The 22,385-nt window shown below is 44.6% G+C and overlaps 1 protein-coding gene across 1 annotated transcript in view; it reads left to right on the top strand.

The window, feature by feature from the left end:
- SYT16 (synaptotagmin 16) overlaps positions 1-21,951 on the top strand; it is a 102,372-nt gene extending 80,421 nt beyond the window's left edge. Inside the window, exons 3-7 of the mRNA XM_050974930.1 lie at positions 3,234-3,490; positions 7,357-7,800; positions 9,288-9,477; positions 20,307-20,422; positions 21,754-21,951. Of these exons, the coding sequence (XP_050830887.1) occupies positions 3,234-3,490; positions 7,357-7,800; positions 9,288-9,477; positions 20,307-20,422; positions 21,754-21,951 (1,205 nt within the window). The remainder of the gene's footprint in view (positions 1-3,233; positions 3,491-7,356; positions 7,801-9,287; positions 9,478-20,306; positions 20,423-21,753) is intronic.
- The last annotated feature ends 434 nt before the right edge of the window (positions 21,952-22,385 follow it).

The raw sequence follows: 22,385 nt of genomic DNA, 5'->3' as shown, positions 1-22,385 counted from the left end.
AGGGATGTAATTGGAGAGGTGTAGTTGTTCTAGTCTGTATAGTTGGTCTATTACCTGTAATGATCATCTAATACTGGTATTTATACGTGATTATCTCTTACCAAAACTACTTTAAATTTAAAGAAAAAGCCAGACTGTTTCACTGATTGGTTTGGGTGAATCACCTTTTTCTTTACTTCCCCTGAATACTACATTTTTTGCTTTCCTAACACATTCATTTTGTGCCTGAGTCTCAGGGAGATGGCTTGCTCCATTAATATATTTCTGGAGTTCTCCTGTTACGGGCAGACTTTTATGGCTTTAATGTAGTTTTTGAAAATTCCTCTATTATTGATCTAGATATTATCCCAGCAGGAGTCAAACCCACAAGACAATTGTGTGAGGATAATTTCTTACTACAGAAGCATTTTATTCTGAAAGCCTGCTGTGTGGTGTGTGCTTTGATGGATGACCCACTGTTTAAATGTGTATTAGACATTGGCTTGCTAATTAAATGCCTTAAGGAGTGCCTGTATCCATTCAGTCTCAGTAAATGCATGGAATTTCTGTTATTTTATTTCTTGCTCATGCTCCTACGTTGAGTTCTTTCTGTTCTCTGACTTTGTAGAGAAGAAGGGGAGTAATGGCAAAAAAAAATAAAATTACTTTCTACCCTCACTCAAGACTTTTTGCTCATGGCAGAGGTGAGACAATGAGGGCTCTCAGTTCAGAATTAGGTCTGCAGATGGGAGGATGAGGAGGAGGAGAAGAGATGGGTTCTGCATTTCAGAAGGGAGTGAGAAGAGCACTCACCTGGAATTTGAGAGAGATAATTTGGATCCCTCTTTGCTCCTGAAGGACCATCTCCCATGAGGAAGAGGACCATAATTATGAAGCTGTGAGATGCTCTCAGACTTGTTGGTTGAAGTGCCTGTGCTTGAAGCATTTTACTGGGAGGGAGAGTGGAGATCATTCATAGCTGAAGAGAGGGGATAAAGTTATTCTCCTAGTTTCTGATTTCTTAAATTGATAAAGAGCAGCCAAGGACAGGAACAAGGAGTTTGTTCACCTGCAGGAAATGTTTCCTGAGTATAATCCCCACTCCTCTCTTTGGAATTTTGTGTGTGGAGCAGATAAGAATCAGAAACAGTACTGCTGCTAAGGCCAAACATAGAATTTCTTCTACTCAGAAAGATTTGGGCTTTTTGTTCTAAGACAGAGAGATGTGTAGAGGATCATAAGGTCAGGTTGGAAGGGACTTTTGAAATTTATCTAGTCCAATCCCCCCCCTATCTTGATTAAGTTATTCAGAGCCCCATCCAGCCTGGCTTTGAACATATCCAAGGCTGGGTACCCACAGCTCCTCTGATCAGCCAGGGCCAGTGGTCTCACCACCTCACAGTAAAGAATTTCTGCCTTATATCCAGTTTAAATTCACCTGTTTCAGTTCGAAACATTACCCTCATCCTGTCACTACAGGCCTTGGCAAAAAGTGTCTCTCCATTTTTCTTGTAATCTCTCTTCAAGTACTGAAAAGCAGCAATAAGGTCTTCTTGACACCTTCTGTTCTCCAGATGAACAACCCCAAGTCTCTCAGCCTGTCTTCATGCAAAAGGTGTTTCAGTCCCCAGACAATTTTTTTTTGGTTTTGGACCTGCTCTAACAGGTCCACGTCTCTCCTGCATGAGTCAGCTCCCTCAAGATCCTGGAACGCATCTCTTCAGGTTCCACAGATTTGTGGATGTTCAAGTCCTTCAGAGGGTCTCAAACCTGATCTTCCCCTAAGATGGGTGGGACTTCATTCCTCCAGCCCCTGCCTGGAGATTCATGGACTTGAGAGATGTGAGACAAGCAGCTGACAGTGAAAACTGAGACAGAAAAAGTTGTTGGGCACCTCAGACTCCTCCATGTCAGTTGTCACCAGATTCTTGGTCTCCATTATCAGAAAGGGAATAAAAACATTGATTCATTTAACAAAAGCAAACTAATACTCTCCTAATAAACACTGTAATTAATACTATCTTTTAAAATTTGAATTTGAGACCAAATTTGGAAAAAATTATTGTTCTTTAGTAGTGACCTTCATAGGAACAAACAAAGACGTGGCCCTTCTTGAGCAGGGGAGTGGAGAAGATCATCTCCAGAGGCTCCTCCTTCTGTGAAGCCTTCAAACCCCAAATAGCTCTGTTTGCAGAGGAAATTGTTATGTTTTCATGGCTGTCATCAGCTGTCCAGAAGCACAATTGATTCTTTCACTACTTTTTCCTTATTTGAAAAAGACGGAGGCAGAATTTTCTTTCCCTGCTCCTGAAGCAAGGCTCATCATGGGCTGCATTAGGAGGAAGAATGTCCCTGGTTTTCTTCTGAAAGTGCTTGCAAAACACATCCAAGGCCAAATCATGATGTTGTTTTCATCTGTATCCCTGGACATGTAATTATCTGTGCTTCTCCATCCAGAGAGCTCTCACTGGTGCTTTCAAGTAGAGAAAAATGCCCTGTGTACACAACAGAGATTTCAGTGGTGTAGAAAAGGAATCTGTGGTGTGTATTATTTTATTTTCATTAATGAAGCTTCCTCTAGCCCAGGGAGCACATGTGTGTAGGACAAGATGAATTCAAACTAATAAAAGCAGTTAGGAAATTAGGTAACACATCTCCCCTCTGTTGTCCTTGGGAGGAAAATTCAGCCCAAGCATGGGATTTATAGATCCCTAGCTGGTTTTTGGAGCTGCTTACCTGAGCTCTCAGGCATGGGTGGGAGGGTAATGCTGGCCCTCTGCTCTGTCTGTGAAGCTGCCTTCATCAGGAGCACCATGCTCTTGAGGACAATGCTAACTCCTGTCATCTCTTCCTCCTGCACAGGAGGAAATTGTGATACCTGTTCATCAGGCCTGTGCTTTTCTGTGGTTTGATTTGTGTTTTCATAAAAGAGATTTCTTTGGGGTTGTACTTGAATATCCCAAACACTCCACTTGAATTTTGTGGATAACTTTTTCAAGTGAAGGCAATGGGTTTCTCAGTTCAGTAAGGGGTGAGAAACAGCCATGTCCCCTCCATCAAATGCTGATTTAAACAGGATTGGTTTCTTTAAAGGTTCAATGCTGCAGGAAACAGAAACTGTCTATTGTAAACACTGGGGATTAGGGAAAAATAAAAAAAAAAAAAAAAAAAGAAAGGAGAGAAAGACACATTTTGGAAGGGGGAGGAATTTGTTCTAATCCCGCTGAAATTATTTTCTTGCTGAAAATTGTTAGATCTGGATGGACTAAGCCAACTGAGTTACCAAGACAACCTCTCCTGTCATGAAGATGACCATGCATCTGTTGATTCAAGAACAGCAACCAGGAGTAGGGGCACTGGGCAGCACAAAGGGCCCAGGATGGAGCCCAGAACTGGGGATGGTGTCAGCCACTCACACAAGGAAGGATGCCTGGAAATGGAGACAGCATTTGCCAGCCAGGGATTGGAAGTAAATGATGCTACTGACAGCTCATCGGCTTGGAGCCCTGAGGTATGGTGGGTTGTCATTTATTACACACACTGAAAGCTTCTGAAGGATATTGGGGGCCAAAAAAGGTTAGAGGAGAAATGAAGTGAAAGATTGAGCAGCACAGCACAAGATAATGGTACTCCAGTGTGCTTGTGTACATGACCATACACCTCTTCTTTATGTTTCCCCTTTTTTCTGGTATTTTACCTCTTGCTGCTAACACTAATTCACAAAAAGACTTTCCTTGCTTGGTTTCTGACTGCAGTCTCTGAACTGAAATTGGAGCTTTAGCTACCCAGCAGCATTTACTGACATTTAGCAAGGAGCCCTCTGTGGTGGCCCAGGGTTTGGTCACTGGCTGTATGTGCAGGTGTGTGTGTCAGGACAGGGTGTGTGGTCACTGGGTCAGATCTGTGTCTTTTTCCAGGTATTTTCTATGACTTAGACAATGGGAATAATTTGAAAAGCTGGAGGCAGCTGGTGGGGGTGGCCTGTGACCTGCCCAAGTGACCACAATCATGTCCCCATTGATACCAGGCAAACTTTTAGGGAAGGAGAGAACCTGAGTCTGCTTTCCCTTAGTTCTGCACTTTTATTTTGAATCCTCAAGGAAACATTTCAGATTTTAAGGCATTAGGAACACCTGATGACTTTGCATCCCCCTTTTCTCTCCTAATCTCTCTGCATGATGTGTTGATTTTCATTATCTTACAGCAGGATTAAATTTCTGGAAAAATATCAGCTTGCATCAGACATATTAAAAGAACAGCACAAAGGTCATATCTTCTGCCTGAGTTCAAAGACAGCTGTGGAAATCCACACTTCCATCAGACTGTGAGCAAAAAGGCTTTGAGGGAAGGTCCCTATCCTTGGAGCAGGCTGCCTGCAGCCACTTCAAAGCTGGAGGGCAGCTCCTTGGTGCAGATGCTGCAGCCCTAAGGGGTGTCTGGAGCAGCATTTTGGCTTTCTGCACAACCCAATCCCACAAAACACTACACACCACGTGGGAGCTGTGTGTGGCAGCAGCCCTGCCCTCTCTCTGCTGTGTTTCTGACACACATTGTTTGTCTGCCCATCTGAGGCTGGTTTCTCCTTTTCCCTGTTTGATTTGCCTTGCCACGGCTCACGTGTGCTGCAGTGTCTCCGGTGTCCTCTCGTGTTTCCTTGGAATTTTCATTTTACTCCTGGTGTCTACATTTTAAAAATGCAAAGAAGGCTTCCAGCATACTGGAGCAGAAATGCCCAAGACACAGTTTATCTCTTACAAGCAGCTTCTCATTCAAAGGTATTGTGTGGATTAATGAAAGACTTTTTATTGCAGGAACTAAATGTTCTGACATGCCAGAAATGTCCAAGGGTTATTATGCTCCGCTCAAAGGACCTCTCTTTACAGACAGAAATGGTAATTTTATGCCCCTGCAGTGGAACCACAAGTACCATTTCAAGCCTTGTCCATAATTAGCTGCTCTTTCAGGTTTCTCTGGCAGAAATGGACTTATTTTACTTAGTGAAGTGGATGTTGGCTGTCCTGAATGACCAGGTTAGACGTGTGGTATCAATCAGGGTTCTTGGCTTAGCCTCTCAATAACTGTGCTGGGAAGAGGGAAAGAAAGAAATTCAGATGAAGTACCCAAACCCCAGTCTTTCCTTGGATTTCAGTTCAAGGATCTGCATAACCAACACATTCACAAATCACTTGGAGCCCAGCTGGGCTCCGAAAGCAGGGGGAATTCTGTCAATGACTTCCACAGAAGGAGGATTTGTTGGTGGGTAGCAAACCTGTGTGGGTGAGTCCTGGATAACACAATGCTCTCAGAAAGGGCCAGGCTGTGAGGTCTCCAAAGCTTGGTTTCCCATGGAAAGCTTACTGCCAAGGAGTTTGGCATTTCTCTTTCCCTCTTTGCCTCCAGTTCAAGCAGTTTTCTCTGCAGTGGGTCTGGCCACTGCTCTAGCAGCACAATTTGAGCTTTCCTGAAATCCAAATCTTCTCTAGCTGTTCAGTCAAAATGCAGATATCTGACCTTCAGTCTGCCTTACACACTGCCAGAAGGTGATGATATCAGCCCTGCTGGGGCAGAAAAGTGTCTCTTGAATTTTCATTCCTGTGGGTTTGTGCTGATGCACTGGAGTTCACATTTTCCAGCTCAGACATGTAAATGAAAGCCAAGTTTTTCCTCAAGCAAGGTTGTCTCCCAGACCTTAGCAGCAGCTCTTAAATGTGCCTTGATTCCATCTCCTCAACAGCAAATGCACAGGTAAAAGTGTGGAGGGAAACATGAGTCAAGCACAACCCCATCACATATTGAATATTATTTTATCAACCAGACAGAAATAACTTGACTGCTACACAGGAGCACTTAACATTTTTGTAACACCATGCTCTCTCCAGGCAACCTGGCCTGCCTTGCATTTTTGTTTTTAGCAGCCTGCTGTTCATGCAGAAAGGTGTTTCTGTAGCCAAGCAAGTAATTTTGTGTGTTGTTCCCCCTTTGACATTACTTCTGCAAGACATGCAACAGCAGATCCATAATCTGCACACTTGGACTTTTGTTTTCATGTGCACAAGTCTTAAACACCTCTGAAAATGTGAAAATTTGGAGCTTTGCATGTCATGGCAGATGAATCTGGGCATTTCAAAAGTAGATTGACAGGAAGTAAACAAAAATTTTGATGTTTGTCTGAGGCCCTGTTTGAGACACCCAGACACTTCTGAATGGACCTAACACCAGACGTCCCGTGGCCCATCATCTGTTCTCTGAACAAAAAGACTCCTGTGCTGGAGAGAAGTGTTACTTGAAATGTGAAAAGAAGATAAATGTTTGAGGAGGAGGGTGACTCAGATGCTGGTGACAGGCCTTAATTCACCTTCTGGCTATTAACTGAAAATCTTTCCCTAGTACAGTGTATACTCGTGTTTAAATACAAACCATTGATCACTATAGCAACCCCTTTATCATATGAAGCACATTCTAGCTCTAAGATAAAAAAGCACTGTTGAACAGAAACCCACACACCCACTCAGCAAAAGGTAAGGTGAGCATCCATGGTTTTATCTTGCTGTATCAAGATGGTTTTTGTTTTAAAAGTAGGTAAAAGATTGTGTGTGAATTGGTCGGCACATGCTGTGATTGTTTATTTTGAATTTTTATTCTGAATTTATTAGTACCCAAACTGAACAGAAGGAACAGATGCTTCTCTTGGGAGATTTTAGAAGGGTATAAAGAATCAATATGTATTTAATGAGACTGCTTATCCCCATTATCATTGCTTTATCTGTAGGAAAAGTATTGAATTATGGGTTAGCATCTAGAAATGGAATTTCCATTCCACAAGAAATTCTGACATGTGATTTCCTCTTCATATTAAACATAGTGCCTAATTTTTTTTAGTTTCTAGCAGAACAATATATCAAAAAAGGTAGCAGGTTTGGCTGAATTGTTTGATTTTAATAATGTAAAAAAGAAATCCACCTTGAAAAGCAATTCCCGTGTATGTTCAAAGTAACAGGTTATGTAGGTTAAATTGTTTTGCTACTGCCTCAGTATTGACATGAATGAAATGTAAAAATCCCTTTGTTTAGTTTTTCTCTATGTAGAATGTTTGCCAAATTAACCATCTCCTGCAAAACACTTAAATATTGATGAAACTTTTTGTTGGAAATGTTTCAACAAGTGCTGTTGCTTACTAGAGCGTATGGGGACTATTACACAAAATCAGGCATTTAACTATCATCGGCCTTTCCAGAAACAATTTGGATCCATATTTCACACAGCAACTGCCTATACTTGCAGGCACAAGTGAGGAGAACAATTTCTTCTTAATTGGAATTGGAATCATAGAAGCAGTTGAACTCCACTGGAGGTTTTCCTTCTTCCTTCCCTTTGCAGGAGCACAACGAAGTGAACAGTGTGCCAGCTCACCATGGTGCCCACGAGCCCATCTGCAAATGTGGTGACCTGGATGTCATCTTCACCTACAAATCCTCAAGCCAAAAGCTGATAGCCACCGTCCTGGAGGCCAGGGACATCCCAGACAAGGACCGCAGCGGAGTGAACACCTGGCAGGTGCACGCGGTTCTGATGCCGGGCAAGAGGCAGAGGGGCAAGACGAGTGTGCAGAGAGGACCCATCCCCACCTTCCAGGACAAAATCACCTTCAGCAAGCTGGAACCACAGGAGCTGAGCAGCCACGCCGTTCGCTTCCGCCTCTACGCCGTGCACAAGGTGGTTGGGGAGAAGATGATGGGGGAGCAGCTGTTCTACCTGAGAGGCATCAGCCAGGAAGGGGAGGTGAAGGTGACACTGCTCTTGGAGCCACGGAGTAACCTGAGTGTAAGTTTGATGAAGGACAGGTGGAGTCCCTAATACTGTTTGTTTTTTGGTGAATATGGTGTTCCTGAAGTCTTTCGTTCATTCAGGGCTGTCAGTATGTGTGACTGGTGGATCTGACCTGCTGTCATTTAAAAAATTATCAGGAAGGGGAAGCTCAGGGCATTTCTTCCCTGTGCAAAGCTGTGTTTTATTAACAGCTCAGCTAGCAAGCTTACACAGAATTGTGTGGATCTACTACATCTGCACGAGTCACCACATGCTGTGCCACTCAGATACAGCAGGTTGGTCTAGGAACCACCAAGGCATAATTAGGCTTAATTCCAATAAGGGCAGTGGTTCTTGTGCACCACTGTGTGGGTACTGCCAGAGTGCAGAAGTTACCTCATTTGGCCCTAGATACCAGCTTGTGGATCTCCTCTGTGCAGTTTCCATCTTGCCAGAAATGCTTAGTAATGTTCTTCTACATGACAGATGGAAGTGGAGAGCTGGGTCATGTGAAGAGGAACTGGCTGTGCTGCTTCTTAATTTTCCATGCACATCACAGTTGTATCCAGCTCTGGCTATGCCAATCAATTGGTGTAGATGAGCTCTGTCATGATCCATTGTCTACAAAAGCTCGGAGAGAGGTTGTGCACGTGAGATGAATAAAACATCCTACTTCTGATGAAGTGGAGAGTAGTGAAAGAGTTGTGGTGTCACCAACATGTTTTATGAAAAATCCTTTCCTTAGGACTTTTTCCTCCTGAGAAGCTGAGAGGTCTTAGGAACAAAATATAAACAATGATTTTCTGCTGCTGTGGAATGCAGCAGATGGATCTGGGATTGGTCTCATGTGGTGGTTTTTAATTAATGGCCAATCCCAGTCCAGCTGTCCAGACTGTCTTGGTCAGAGACAAACCTTTGCTATTCATTCCTTTTCTATTCTTAGGTAGCCTCTGCTGAAATCCTTTCTTTTATTGTTTTAGTATAGTTTTAATATAATATATATAATAAAATAATAAATCAAGCCTTCTGAACATGGAGTCAAGATTCTCATCTCTTCCCTCATCCTAAAACCCCTGCAATCACTGTCACAAATAGTGACCCCGAGTGAGGAAAGAACCACCACATTGTGGTGGCAAGGAAAGTAAGAAAATGAACAGTACATGGCCAGAAACTGCCAAACTGAAAAGTGTATTCTATCCAAAACCCATTATCAAGGAGATGTACAGAGGGTGAGTGTAGCAGGATGTTTGCTTATCTCAGAGGCTTTGATTTACACTCGTGATAACACTTCACTCAGAGTTCCTCATCTTTAAAGAGAAAGTTCAGAGCTGCGTGTTTGTAAAAGTGGCGCTCTGATTCTTCTGGTGCCCCAGCATAATTAATTCTCAGTTATTGTAATTTCTTAGCAGAGATCTTACAAAACAAGGCCACAAGACACAAATTAAGGGGGGGGGAGGGGTGGTGAATGTCCTGATGATTCTCTCAGTGCTCTTTCCCTGCAGAGTGCAGATTCTCAGCTGAGTCTGTCAGCAATCTCTCACAGTGATAGCGCTTCCTCAACACAGTCCCTGTCGCATGGAGGGCTGCCAGAGCTGCTCGTGGGACTGTCATACAATGCCACTACAGGGAGGCTGGCAGTGGAGATGATCAAAGGCAGCCATTTCAGAAACCTTGCAATTAATAGGCCACCTGGTAAGTACTTTCACTGCTATTAAATAGCACCCTTGAGCCAAAACTTGCTTTTTTATTTTCTTCCTCAAGGTACTCAACTAGAGCTGGGTTCCCTTGCAGAGAACCTGATTGAAAATTAAGTATTATTTCAGATCCATGTGCTTATAAATAGTACAAGGCAGTTGGAGGGAATCATCTGAAGGCTCAGCTGATGGGACAATAATACCTGAATATCTTCTTTATTCCTCATACCTTTACAATATCTGATGATGGCAAAAATGCTGCTGTACCCAAAGCACAGAATTCTCGGCAGATCCATAAAAAAAGTGAATAAAAACCCACTTTCCAAGTGTTTTTCCATAAAAAAACACTTTCCAAGTGTTTAAATATTACCATGTGATTCACAGAGGCCCTGCCTGGTGCCGTTAAGAGTTTCCCAAGGCTACACTTGGTTTAGTCCCCTTGCTGTGCTGCTGAGTGCTGGGTGAGCTGGTGCTCTGGGCCCTTTGTGGACCCTCTTGCTGTGAATTCCCCATTGCTGCGCAAGGAAATCTTCTGCAGAAAGAAGATTTGAAAGTTGTTGCAACAGCTGAGTTCCCTTCCTCCAGTCCCAAAGGAAAAAATGGAAATTGCCTAAAGTAGGTTTAGTTGGTGCCTGAGCTGCAGTAAGTCCTGGAGAAGGATGGTGCTGGCAATGTCCGTGATGGAGATGGAATCACAGCCACAGTTTGCTGCTGGTTGCCTCATTCAGGGGTTGAACTGCAGGACTTCATTCATCTCCTTTTGTCCTTTTGCCTCCTGTCTGAAACCAGCAGCTAATGGCCCTGTGAAACAACCTTTTTGTTTGCTGTCTGTGGTGTGTGCCTGCTTGTCAAAGTAGGTAAACCTTTGGCAGTTCCTTGCCTTCTCTGGATTTGACGAAGTATCTCGAGCTGCAAAACACTGAAATGGCTTTTGCAAGATGCTCTGCTCTTTGGTTCAGATCTAGCAAAATGTTCATGAAATATTTCAGTACATGGATGTGAAAACTCAGGTTTTACACTAAACTATACTTAAGTAGATTACAGAAATAATCTGTCATCAATCAGTCCCTTGAGAATTAAGGGCAATTCTGTGCAACAGTAAAACCCCTGACCCCAGCCTGTGCAGCCCTCACTGTCTTTTATTAGCTGTGACAGGATACCTCTCCACGTGGGTTACTTCAAGGCATGTTCTTGTTTGCATGTACCTGTTTTAATAAAAGGTTTTTGGATGGAATACAAAGGTAGACTAAGGCAATCAAGCCCCAGCAGAAAACTCTCCTGTTTATATGTGCTGCAGAATAGATACATCCTAAAGTTTTAATCTCAGAAATGAAATTAAAGTAGTCCCAATATAGGTCCAAATTAATTTTCAGACAACTGTAATGCCCACTTCTTTTTCTCATAAAGGAAATTTCATCCTTTTTGTATCCAGATGATACAGACCAGTGTCAGACCAATGTCTCTCAGTGCTAGATTCACTTTTAGGTGAAACATGGAAATCCATAAATTATTATAGGCAAACTCTGAACCTATCAAAATCTGCTTCTTTTATTCCAAGTCACATTGTTGCTTCTGCCTTCTGAATTGTTCTTCTGTGCCTGTAAAGCCCCCAGTAGTGTGGTGAGAAAAAGAAAACCCAGTGAAGCAGAAACTGAAAGGAATTAAAAAGAAGGAAGGAAACCAGCCCTTGTCTCGGTGCTGGAGTAGCACTTCACTGATAACCCCCCAGGCACTGCAGAGCAGTTTGTTACTGTCTCAGACATGCTGCTGGCTGGATGAGATGCTCAATAAGTCCTTCACAAAGTGAAGCTAAAACTGCTGAGCCCCTTTCTGGAGGGTGAGCAAAGAGCCCTTGTGTTTTCTTAAATAGGTGCTATTTGAAGTTCTTCTGTTCAAGGCTCAGAGGGAGTGATTTCTTTAAAGCATCATGGAAATTTTGGATATAATAGCACTGTGGAACACTTAGCCAGCCAGCCTAAACTGCTGTTCAGGGCAGCCATTTATGGTAAGACTGAAGGGGCAGAATTCTTCAGCATTCCCAGCTCTGGATACACAGACCCTGTGCAGGACCCATATGTGGTCCTCTCAGCTTTTAGGAATGGTAAAGGAGTTTTGAACAACAGTAAAGTCTCCAGCTGTGCTTTTTGCCTACCTTGACCCTCTTCTCTGCCACCTGTAGACCCACACCATGTGTGGTGCCTTCTTGGCATACAAGCAGAGGGATTTTATTGTGTGCAGAACAAGGAACTGGACTGGGGCATTGGTGATTTTAGGTGTTGAAGGCTGCAGAGGCTGAAACAGACATTTTTATAGAGAAGAAAAGGGAGATGGTGCATGTCTCAGCGTTTCCTGGGCACATTTTCTCCTTCACTTAAACCTTTAAACTGAGTCAGGTAAATGTCAAAGTCATGGGTGCTTATGTGGGTAATAAATGGGTTAGAAAACAACTGGGCAGCTTACAGAAACTTGAACTGCGCAGGCAATGTCTTCTCTACAGGACACATATGTGGGATTTAAGAATAGTTTGGTCAAAGATAAGTGTCCAGGTATTGTTCTGGAGAACATGCTGAGTTACAGGCCTATGCTTACATTCCCTGATCACAGAAATAGATCCATTATCACTCAGAGCACTTAAGAGCACTCAAGAGTGTGGCTCCAGCATCAGACCGTAAATTATCTGGGTGTGCCAAAAAGCCTCATGCAGAAAAGCATCCACAGCTTTGTCAGATGTGGACACTGTTGGTGTTTTAGCGCTAATGGTTTGTGTGCTGTGCACCTCATTCTCCTTGCTTCTTGTAAAAATCATTAACCTGGGCTGGCATTTTGTAGGAGTTCATATTTTGGTCTGTGGTCTTGTATCTTCTTAGAACAAAATGCAGTGTGTTCGTTTAAAGGGTGTTTATAATTATAAAAAAATAGCAAGGGAAGGCTACACCACTGGCAGAAATGTCTTTAAAAATTTATAACCAGTTACATACTATGTGCATGGGAGTAATACCTTGGGATCACAGTGATGGACCAGGAATCATTTGAGCTAGCCAGTGCACAAACACAAAGCACAGAAATGTGTCTGCCCATGTGATGCTAAACCTTCATCAGCTGCTCTGCTGGGGGCAGCTCTGTCTCCTCTAATCCAGCCTTCCTTCTGCTCCCTTCTGCATTTCTTTTGGGGTTTATGTCTGTGTGTAATCCAGTGTGAGAAGAACTATTGTGAAGTTATTCCCTCGACTAAGAAAAGTCCTCCAAGCTTTTTGGCAGCTGCAGAACTAATCACACATAATAATTGCATCCGTGCATGATCATTGTTATACCAGCAGCATATTAACCCCATTAAACAAATACAATGCACTGATGCTGGAAAAGACAGGAGGGGAGAGAACAAGCTATCAGGATTTCTATGGGGAACAGGAGAAATTCTTCAAGTAAAGACTTGTCTGAAAACAAACATCTACCTGAGCAACAGGTAACAATGTCAACAAGTACAGAAAACGTTCCCATAGGAAAATTAGGATCTTTAAACTAGGATCCTACTTGCTCTGGGATCAGAGTGCTTGAAAGCCATCAGTGGATTTTATTTTATCAGCTTATTTTTGAGGGAAGAAAAGTTATTATCCCTGTTACATTCCTGGAGAACAAAGGCACAGGTTAATTCCTTTAATTACTTCAAAGCAGGCCAGGAAGCTGAATAAAATAAATTAACTTTTAACCTGCATATCTTGCTCTGAGCAGGGAACTTGCTTGAGCTCCTAAAGCTTTGTGATTCATGTTCCCATGTCATCAGTAATAGAAGAGGGATCTGTGCCAGGGCAAGCTGGGATGGATTCAGTCCTCCAGACACTGGATAACAGAGATGTGCTGGGAAGCTTCTTGCTGCTGAGTGCTTGCCAGTCAGTGACTGTAAGATTGTAGAAAAGCACCTCTCTTTCTGCACATTCTTGTTGCCCATCCATTATGTGTGGAATAAGCTTATAATAAGAACAGCTGAGGAAGCTTTGTTCTGGGTGGAAAAGATGAGGCCAGATGCAAGGAGCCCCAGGAGGATGTCCCAGTAATGAGCAGCTGGGCAGTGAGGTGGAAGAGGAAGTGTGGATGAGTGTAAGATATTGCATGGGGACACAGGTGGAATTCAAACGTGATCTGGATGGACTCAGAGCCACTTGGGAGTGAAATATTAAGCTTATGGTAAATAGCTGCAGGAAAATGTCAACTCAAGGGTCACCAATAGTAGGAAAAAAAACCCCAAAGTTAAGGTGGACAAAATGGAAAATTGGTGTTTGATTGTAAATACACATTCACTGGTGTCATGAACACCATGCACAGTTCTGTCTTCCTCTGTTCAAACAGAATATGGCAGGATGGAAAGATGTGGTGAGGAGTGTTGGAGACAATCAGGGGAATGAGAACAGCTTCCAGCTGAATAGACTGTGCCTCCTACGATGCTTCAACAAAAGGAGGTGGGGGAGGACTCACAGAGGTCTCTAAGTGTCATTGAGAAAGTGAATTAACAACAGAAATTCGCTGTCTTCTCCTAATACAAAACCAAAGGATGGTAAAAGGAAGTCAGGAGGGAGCAGGTTCTGAAGAGGAGACAGCTCTTCACCCGAGCTGTCAAATTCCTCACTAGAGAATGCCATGGATGCTGGAAGCCTGCTCCAGTTCTGTGCAGCACAGGAGAAATCCACAGAGGATTGTTAAACACAAAGCCTCTGCTGAGGAAGTTCCTGAGTCACAAATCTCTGGAGATTTGAGAGCATTTGTGAGAGAATCAGCACATGCCATATTTTCATGGATTTCTGTGTGTGTGGTCCTGGGGGCTGTTGGGTGGATGGGCTGGCTGGGTACAGCTCTCCCCACCACATGTGGGACCTGGGACTGAGTAGGCTTGGGAGAACAGGTGTCACAGTCAAAACAAGCAAAAAAGGGACTTTCAAGGAGCAACTGTGAGAGTTTTGAGGGGCATATTCCATGATAATTAGACATCCTGGGATAATGTGTGGTTATCCAGTAATGTTTTCAATAGCTTTAGGTTTCAAAAAGGTCTGTGAAAAGCATAGTCCATGATACAGTTGCTGGGTATTGAAATCAAGATCTTTTTGAATCAAAGGACAAAGTGGATGGATGGTGATGCTCTCTCACTCCCATGGCTGTGAACACAAAAATTCTTCCCTTCCCAAAACAGGCAGAAAATAAAAGCCATTTCTACCAGAGTGGAACCATCCTAATTCCAAATTTCAGCTGGAGCTGAGTGTTTAGTGGGAATCTGCAGTGGCACTGCCGAGCAGCAGCAGCAGCGTTTGCAGGAGATGTGATCCCAGGCTGTGTAATCCAGCCATGCCCCTGGGCACTGCTGCTGGAGGTGACAAAAGCCGGGTTTAAGCATCCTTACATCCTGCTCCCGTTGCTGGGCAGGTGTGTATCCTCCCTGATCTGCTCGGCTGTGCATTCCTGCTTTCTCTGGCAAAGCCCCAACCCCTCTCTGAGGCAGCAGCAATGTGGGAAGGAGTAGAAATGCCTTTATTAGAGGAGAGTCACGCCGTGCATCCCGAGAGGTGTCCGTGCTCTGCTTCAACTGTGTCAGCCCGGGCTGGAGCTGCACGTCCTCAGGGCTGGGGAGTGCAGGCAGGTGGTGAACTGGCTCTGCAGCCTGACACCTGTGCCAGGAGAGGGCAGGTGCTGTGAAATGGAGTGGACATGGAGTGCTGAGGCAGCAGAGGAGGATCACTGAAGAACTGAGCTCTAGGTGCTCCAGAAGCAGAGTCCCTTCCTAAGAGACCTGTGCAGTTGCTTCCAGGGAGCCCTCATCTCCTGCCCCTCTTGCATGTCAGTGATGCCAGCAATCCCCCTCCCTGGAACAGTGCTTCCAGGGACCAGGGCATTCTTTTCTGCTGCATTTGAAATTAAAGGCACTGCTGGTCTGCTCTCTGATGACTCACACGTTGTGAAGGTTGCCAGATCCCAGCCTCTCCCTTGTGAGAGAGCTGCCAGCCCCGGGAGAGGGAACCTGAGAAGAGGCTTATGGAAGAGGGAAAGGAAAGTTGGCTTCTCAACAATGTAGTAGGCAGCTCCCAGCTCCTGTATGATTTATACAGTAGGCCATAAACTGCCTTAATCCAGACTTTCATATGTGGGGTTGGGATCAAAAGCTTGGGTCTAATCCTCCTCCCTGCTATTTTACTGATCCAGCTGCAGTGAGCCCGGCTCAGAGTGTGAATGTTGAGTGTTCTGCCCCACTGCTGGTTGAAAAGGGAGGCAAAGCCAGCACTAATGGTCTTCAGGGCCTCAGACTGAGACCTCACATTGGGCTGCCTGTACAGAGCAGCACAGAGTGGAGCTCTGGGGCTGCTCTGCCATGCAGTGATGCCGTTTATTGTGTAGGCTGGGAGCGTGGGCTTGCCAGCTGGGGGAAATTAAGCTCCAGGCCCAAGGCTTTCTTCTGCTGTGGCTGTTATTAGTCTGGATTGCAGCATGCTGACATGGTTATCCTGCTTTTGGAAATGAGCTAGCTTGCCTGGAGCGCGGGTGGGAAAGTCCGCGCGGCGCTGTGCGGTACCCTGCAGTCCTCAGACGTGAGGGGTCAGGAGTCTTTGGTTGTTTACTTCCTTTCTAAATATAAATTCAAGCAGGGGGGTTTGGATGCTTTTGTATTTGCAGTGCTGTTGCTCACGGGTCAGCTTTACTAATAATGGTGGTGCTTAGTGTAAGTGAAAGCAGAACGCTGCTCGCTGCGGTCCCTGCTCCAAAAACGGGAATGCATAAATTACAGTTGATTATTCCCCTGAGTTGTCATTATCAGTTAGTTCCCTCAGAAGAATCATGACAGAAATGGGTCATTAGAAGAATCCTGGAAAAACTGATTGCCTTTGCAGATGAGCTCTCCAGAGGTGTTTGATGGTTGATGGAGACAGAACAGTCTGCACGAGGAGAGGTTTGCCCAATCCTCTGGAGTAAGAAGATGCAGCACTAGCCCAAAATGTGTCTGGCTTATTACAGCATTCCTTGATTTAGTGCTTTTCAGTCTGGTATTAAATGCTGAGATGTTGGTATTTTATGTATACGTGGACATTGTTCTGTCCACTCACACCGGAGAGGCAAGATGAGTTCAGAGTAAAAATGCTCTGAATGCAGCAAGAACTTTTCTTCCAAAACCTGTATGGAAAGGAGAGCCTGGTAGATGCCGTGCTAAAATTGGTCTTGGCAAAATTAGACTTTATTCTTGAATCTTCACAGACTTCTGTGTAACCGTGGGCAAGCTGCAGTCTCAGACACTCCCAGATATTTAGAGGTCTCACTCTTCCTCGTGTCAGTGAGATGGGTGCCTAAGCAGAAGGTGAGCACTTAGGCATTTTAAAGAGTGTCAGCCCTAATCTCTTTTCCTTTTGTGCTTGATGGAGGTGGCACAAAAGTAAACACTCTGAAGAGCACAGAGTGCTGAGACACACGGTAATGAGGCCATTACTGAACCTGAGCATGTAATTAAGTGGAAAATGTTTGCTTTCATAATGAATAGATGCTCTTACACATACATTCCTCAGTAAATCGTCAAGTTCATCCTTGCTGTAGCTACACTAATTTCACTGTGTAACTGGGGATGGATTTTCTTTGGCAAAGTCAACAGGAGGGGAGAGCTTTCCATCCCAGAGGACCAGACTGATCACAAGAAAAGCTGTGTTTTCTGATGAGATGCCTAAAAAGAAGCTGCAAAGAGCACAATGCAGGAAGGCAGAACTACAATCTTAAAATTTAGTGAAGCAGAAAAACATCCCAGCCTCATATGTACCAACTCTGCAAAGCAAATTTCAGATGCTAAATATATGATCCACACCTACTCTTTTATTTCTGTTCAGGCAAGCTTGATTCGTTTGGCTGGTAAAATACACCCAGTGGAATAAACCTGAGGAGAATTAGCAGCCTGATTTAGTTGTGACTTGCACTGGCTTTGTGCCTGTGTTTTCTTGGGGGTGAATAGGGCTCCTGGTATTAGCTCTGCCTCGAGCACAGGCTCCTTCCAGCCTGATCCAGAGGATACATGCAGAATTCCCACCCACCTTGGTACTGAACAGACAGGGTCTTGGTGTAGAATTATGTAGAAATCTGAGGTCTATCAAAGAAAAAGCCAGCTTTTCTGACTTATTGGTGGTGTGCTGGTCATTTTCCCTCAAAGCCAGCTGTGTTATCCCACACTTGCAGAAGCTGAGGCCTCAGCCAGGGATGTGACATCCTGGAGTTTATAACTGTAAGACTCTCAGCCATTCATTGCTTACAAAATTAACTGGGACATGCTGAAACCATATCCCATGAGGTGCTTTAGCTGTGGCACTTGCTTTTATGTTAACACCTAAATCATCTGTACTGGTATCACTGTCAGCTAGATCAGTGCTGAATTATGGCATCTGCTTTTTGGATTATGAATTGGTTGACTCTTTTGGGCACTGTTCATATGGATGTGCCTGCAGTTAGGTGTGATGAATCCCACCTGAGCTGCCAGAACTGGTGAAAGTCAGAAGGAAGTATGACAGCAAGGAATACTAAAAGTAAAATCTAGACCTCAGTGCTTTCCCTGTCTTCTTAGAAAAAGAGACACAGGCATGAGTGGGACACCTTTTGCCAAAGTAGCATAGGAAGGTAACGCTGGGTTGGTTGTGAAAAGAAAGAAAAATTTTGAAGTTCAAACAGAAAATGTACTTGTCTGTTTGAGAAGTTCAGTTGTACTAATTACCTGCTTGTTTGTATTTAAAAATCAGCCTAGTGGAGTTCTTCCAAAATTTTGAAATCCCCTTCTCAGAAAAAACAAAAAACCCCACGACGAATACATTTAAAAAAAATCCATAAAACCCCTACTTATCTTTATTTTCAGGGAGATGCCTGCAGTCTAGACCAGCAGCCAGGACTTACACATGAGGAATGCTTCAGTGCACAGTGTGGTTTGTCAGTGCCAAGTACAGTGACATCCCTACAAATACTGTAGGAGTTGTGTCTGCTTTCACATTGAGTCAAGCTGGAACAGAGGGTCCTCTCTTGGGCTTTGTGTTCTTGATGAGCCTGAAGTTGTTACAGATTTCAGTCCCTCAACACTGAATATTACAGTGGAAATTAGTGGAAATTACACTTTTCAGTAAAGTGGGTTTTTTCCTTCCCAGACACAATCAGGAAATTGAATCAAAGCTTTCCCTTTGTGTGTGAGAAGTTGGTCTTTGCTGGCAAGATCCTCTCCATCCCCAGTGCTGTGCTGGGAGCCAAGCTGGCACCCCCAGCTAATGACTGGGCTGAACTTTCCCCGCAGTAACTTGATAGCTGTACAGCTGTGCAGGCTCACAATTTGCTCCTTGATTGTCAGCCTCCTGACAGCTTTTTCAGTGGAACAGTTTGAGAGGAGCGGGAAGCCCTGCTTTGGAGACGGGGAAGTGTTTTCACACCTGAAGTGCAATTTCACACCTTGTGTTGCTCAGCAGATAAGTGCGTAAAATAGCACATCAAACGGGAACAGGAGAGGATGGAAATGCTGCAGACAAGAGATGGAGGCTTGTTATTTATTTCCTATCTTCAGCACACTCTGAAATAATACTCACTTGCAGGAACCCAGGCACAGATTATGAAGAGGTTAGCAGAGGACTTGTCTAGCCAAGCAATCTGTCACTGTCATGTGCAGAGCGAGGTGAAAACTTACACTGAGCTGGGTCTGTGGGGCACTGGGAACTCTGACACCACAGTATTAGCAACCATGCAGCAGAGGAGAACTGATTAATACAGGAGGCAGCAGGAATTTAAAGAGTGGATTTACAGGAGCACTAAATTGGACCATCCCTTCCTTGTGTTTGCTAAGCATGTTTTGCTCCTTGTATGGGCTTAAATTGTAAATGAAATTGACCCACCAAAAAAGTAATATGAGAATTTGGAAAAAAATATGAAACTATTATGGGAGATCAAATAATTTCACTGTTTATGCAGGGTTTTTTCCCCTCTTTTTCAAGACCCTTTTTTTTTGGTATCTCAAACAATAGATCATAGAGTGGTGGAGAGGCAAGAGCAGCTGAGGAAAGCCTGGGTAAGACAGCCCCAATGAAACTTGATTGTGAAGGAGAGAAAGGGAAGGTGGAGATACCATTTGAATTCATAGAGATGCTCATAGTCTTGGTTAGACAGGTTTGCTAGGACTGGATACCTGATATCCAGTTCTTTCCAAGAGAGTGGTGTAAGCACACAGTTTGTGGTGATTGGGAGTGGGGCTGTGGCCCATCCTCATCCCCAGTGGGCACAGCTGTGAGCAGCAGGTGAGCAGCACTGACAGCAATGAGCCATGGAGTGCCCAGGGACACAGAGCAGCCACAAAGGGAACAGGGGGCACACAGGTGCCATGCATGAACAGGAGGGGGATAAAAGGTTGGGCTGAAGAACAAGAAAGGGCAGACCCTTGCAGCCTTCTGAAGTGATATGATGTTATCCTGTGTGGGCAGATGCTTGAAGCCTTCTGGTGTGGTTTGGTGTTATTCTGTTTGGGGGAATGCTTAAAGCCTTCTGAAACTGTATGGGGATGCTCTGTGTATGGTGGCTGTCTCAACTGTGATATATACTGCAACAGATTGGGGCTGAAACATGCATCAGTTTTCTTTTCTCCTCAGCTGAATATGAGAAAATCCAAGAGGTGCTTTCATCTTCTGCTTCTCATCCCATGGATTTTACCATGAGCACCATCCAGACCTCATCTGTGCTTCACTGCAGACTAAACTGCTGTGCTTGGATGGTTTTTGGGGGTGTTTTTTGACTACCTGGGCCTTTCATTCAGCCTCTCACCTGCCCCAAACATGTAATTTCCTCTTTTTTTTGTGTTAGACACCTATGGGAAGCTCTGCCTGCGCAACTCGGTGGGTCAGGAGATGTCTCGCTGCAAGACCTCCCTCCGCCGGGCACAGCCCAACCCTGTCTACAAGGAGACTTTCATCTTCCAGGTCTGTAGGAGCCACGGGGGGTAGGACAGTCAGGACAGATGGAGATGAGAGATCTCTGAAACCAGGTGGTGGAACTTGGGGTTTATTGCAAAGGGCAGGGGTGCAGGGCCCTGCTGGGAGCTGCAGCCACAGCTCTGGGCAGGCCCAAGAGAAGTAAAGAGAGTGGTTGTCTTGGTTTGGAAAGACAGGAGTCCTCCCCTGAAATGGAGAATGCAAACCCTCCCCACCCCTCTGAATTGCTATAAATGTTAAATTAGGGGGCTCTCAGACACAAAATATGGGAGCAGGAAACAACAGTTCTTTAATAGGGAAGAAAAATAAAAGGATAAAACAATCAATGCAGTACACTAGAACATCACTGACAGAGTCAGAACTCAACCTGACACCCTGTGGATCAGGGTGCTGGTAGCAGTCCAGTTGGAATTGTGGCTGCAGCCCTCCTGGAGTGTCAGGGTAGCTCTGATGGAGCAGGGATCCTGTAGAAAGGTGCAGTCTTCCTCTGAAGATTCAGTGGAAGAAGAGGCAGCTGCTGTTCCTCTGGGGAATCCAGTGGAGAAGCCATGCAGTTATCCAGAGTCTCCAGATTATATCCAGGCAGGAATGCTTGGCTCCTCCCTCTGGGCTCACATCTCCCAGTGGGATGCTGTAGTTCTTATCAGCCATGCAGTGGCATTCCATAGCCTGTTATCAGCAGGTGTCCCCTGCCAGGGAGGAGTGATAATGATCACTCAGAGAGAGAGATAATTTGTCAGTTGTCAACTTGTCAAGTATGGCACTTGTCTTTTGCCCACTTGACAAAAGACAACTGCCATACAGGTGGTCATAGAATAGTCTTCCCTTGCAATCTGGAACAGTGGCACAGAGAGAGAAGGCAAGAGTGTGGTAAAGAGGATGAGAGAGTAAAAGAGAGGATCAGAGACTGAGGTCCCTGTTACAACACAATAAATCTTCTTCTGTGTTGAATATTCCAATTTTCGCTAACCAATCTAGTACAAGATACAAATCCTATAGCATTTACATACAGCCTATAAGAATCATTTCATTACCATACTGTGCTACATTTTAAACCTTAAAAACTACTCTTTGGGCCCCTTCTGCCAAGCTAGTAGTGTCTGCTCTGACCCTTGGAGCTGTCTGAAAGCAGAGGGTGTTGTTGCATCAAAAGGGGATTACCTTCAGCCAGCCACACCATTGTTTTCCAGTTGTTCAGTAGCTAAGGTATCTTAAAGCTTGCTTTCATTTCAATCTCACTTACAGTTTCCACATTCTCAAAATCTTTTGCCAGACAATCATATTTATAAGGCTTTCCTGTTTCATCTTCCCCAACACAGGTCGCCCTCTTCCAGCTCTCTGAGGTCACCCTGCTGATCTCCATCTACAGCAGGCGCGGCCTGAAGCGCAAGGAGATGCTGGGCTGGATCTCCATGGGCCACAGCAGCAGTGGGGAGGAGGAGCAGAGCCACTGGCAGGAGATGAGGGAGTCCCAGGGGACACAGGTCTGCAGGTGGCACACGCTGCTGGAGTCCTAGTGGGCACCAGGGCAGCCTGCAGGTGCTGGCACAAAGGGCTGTCTCCCCTTGTTCTCTGCCAGCAGGGCACACAGCTTGACCTGCCCCTCAGTGGCAGGAGCCGTGGGTATCAAAGGTGGCAAGGCCTGGGAAGCAAGTTTAGTTCTTGCCTTACCAGCTTACCCTGTGTTTTCTGCATCCACATCATCAACCCTAGTGAGAAGCAGTGGGAATTCTTGGAAAATTCTTTCCTTGCACATTGTCTTACTTTTCCATAGGTTTAATCACTACAGACTGATTCTGATGTGATGCTGTTTTCTTCATGGGTAAACTCTCACTTCCCCCTTCTCCCTTATTTGCATTAATGAAGTTTGCAAATATTCTTGCCACGCAGATAGCTCACAGAAAAGCTAACCTGCATGCAGATCACATCCTCTCCCTTTTATTATCGTGTT

This window comes from Serinus canaria, chromosome 5 (assembly GCF_022539315.1).
Source record: "Serinus canaria isolate serCan28SL12 chromosome 5, serCan2020, whole genome shotgun sequence".
NCBI classification, from domain to species: Eukaryota; Metazoa; Chordata; class Aves; order Passeriformes; family Fringillidae; genus Serinus; species Serinus canaria.
Note: the sequence above shows the minus strand (reverse complement) of the source record. Positions and strands in the feature narration are given on the sequence as shown.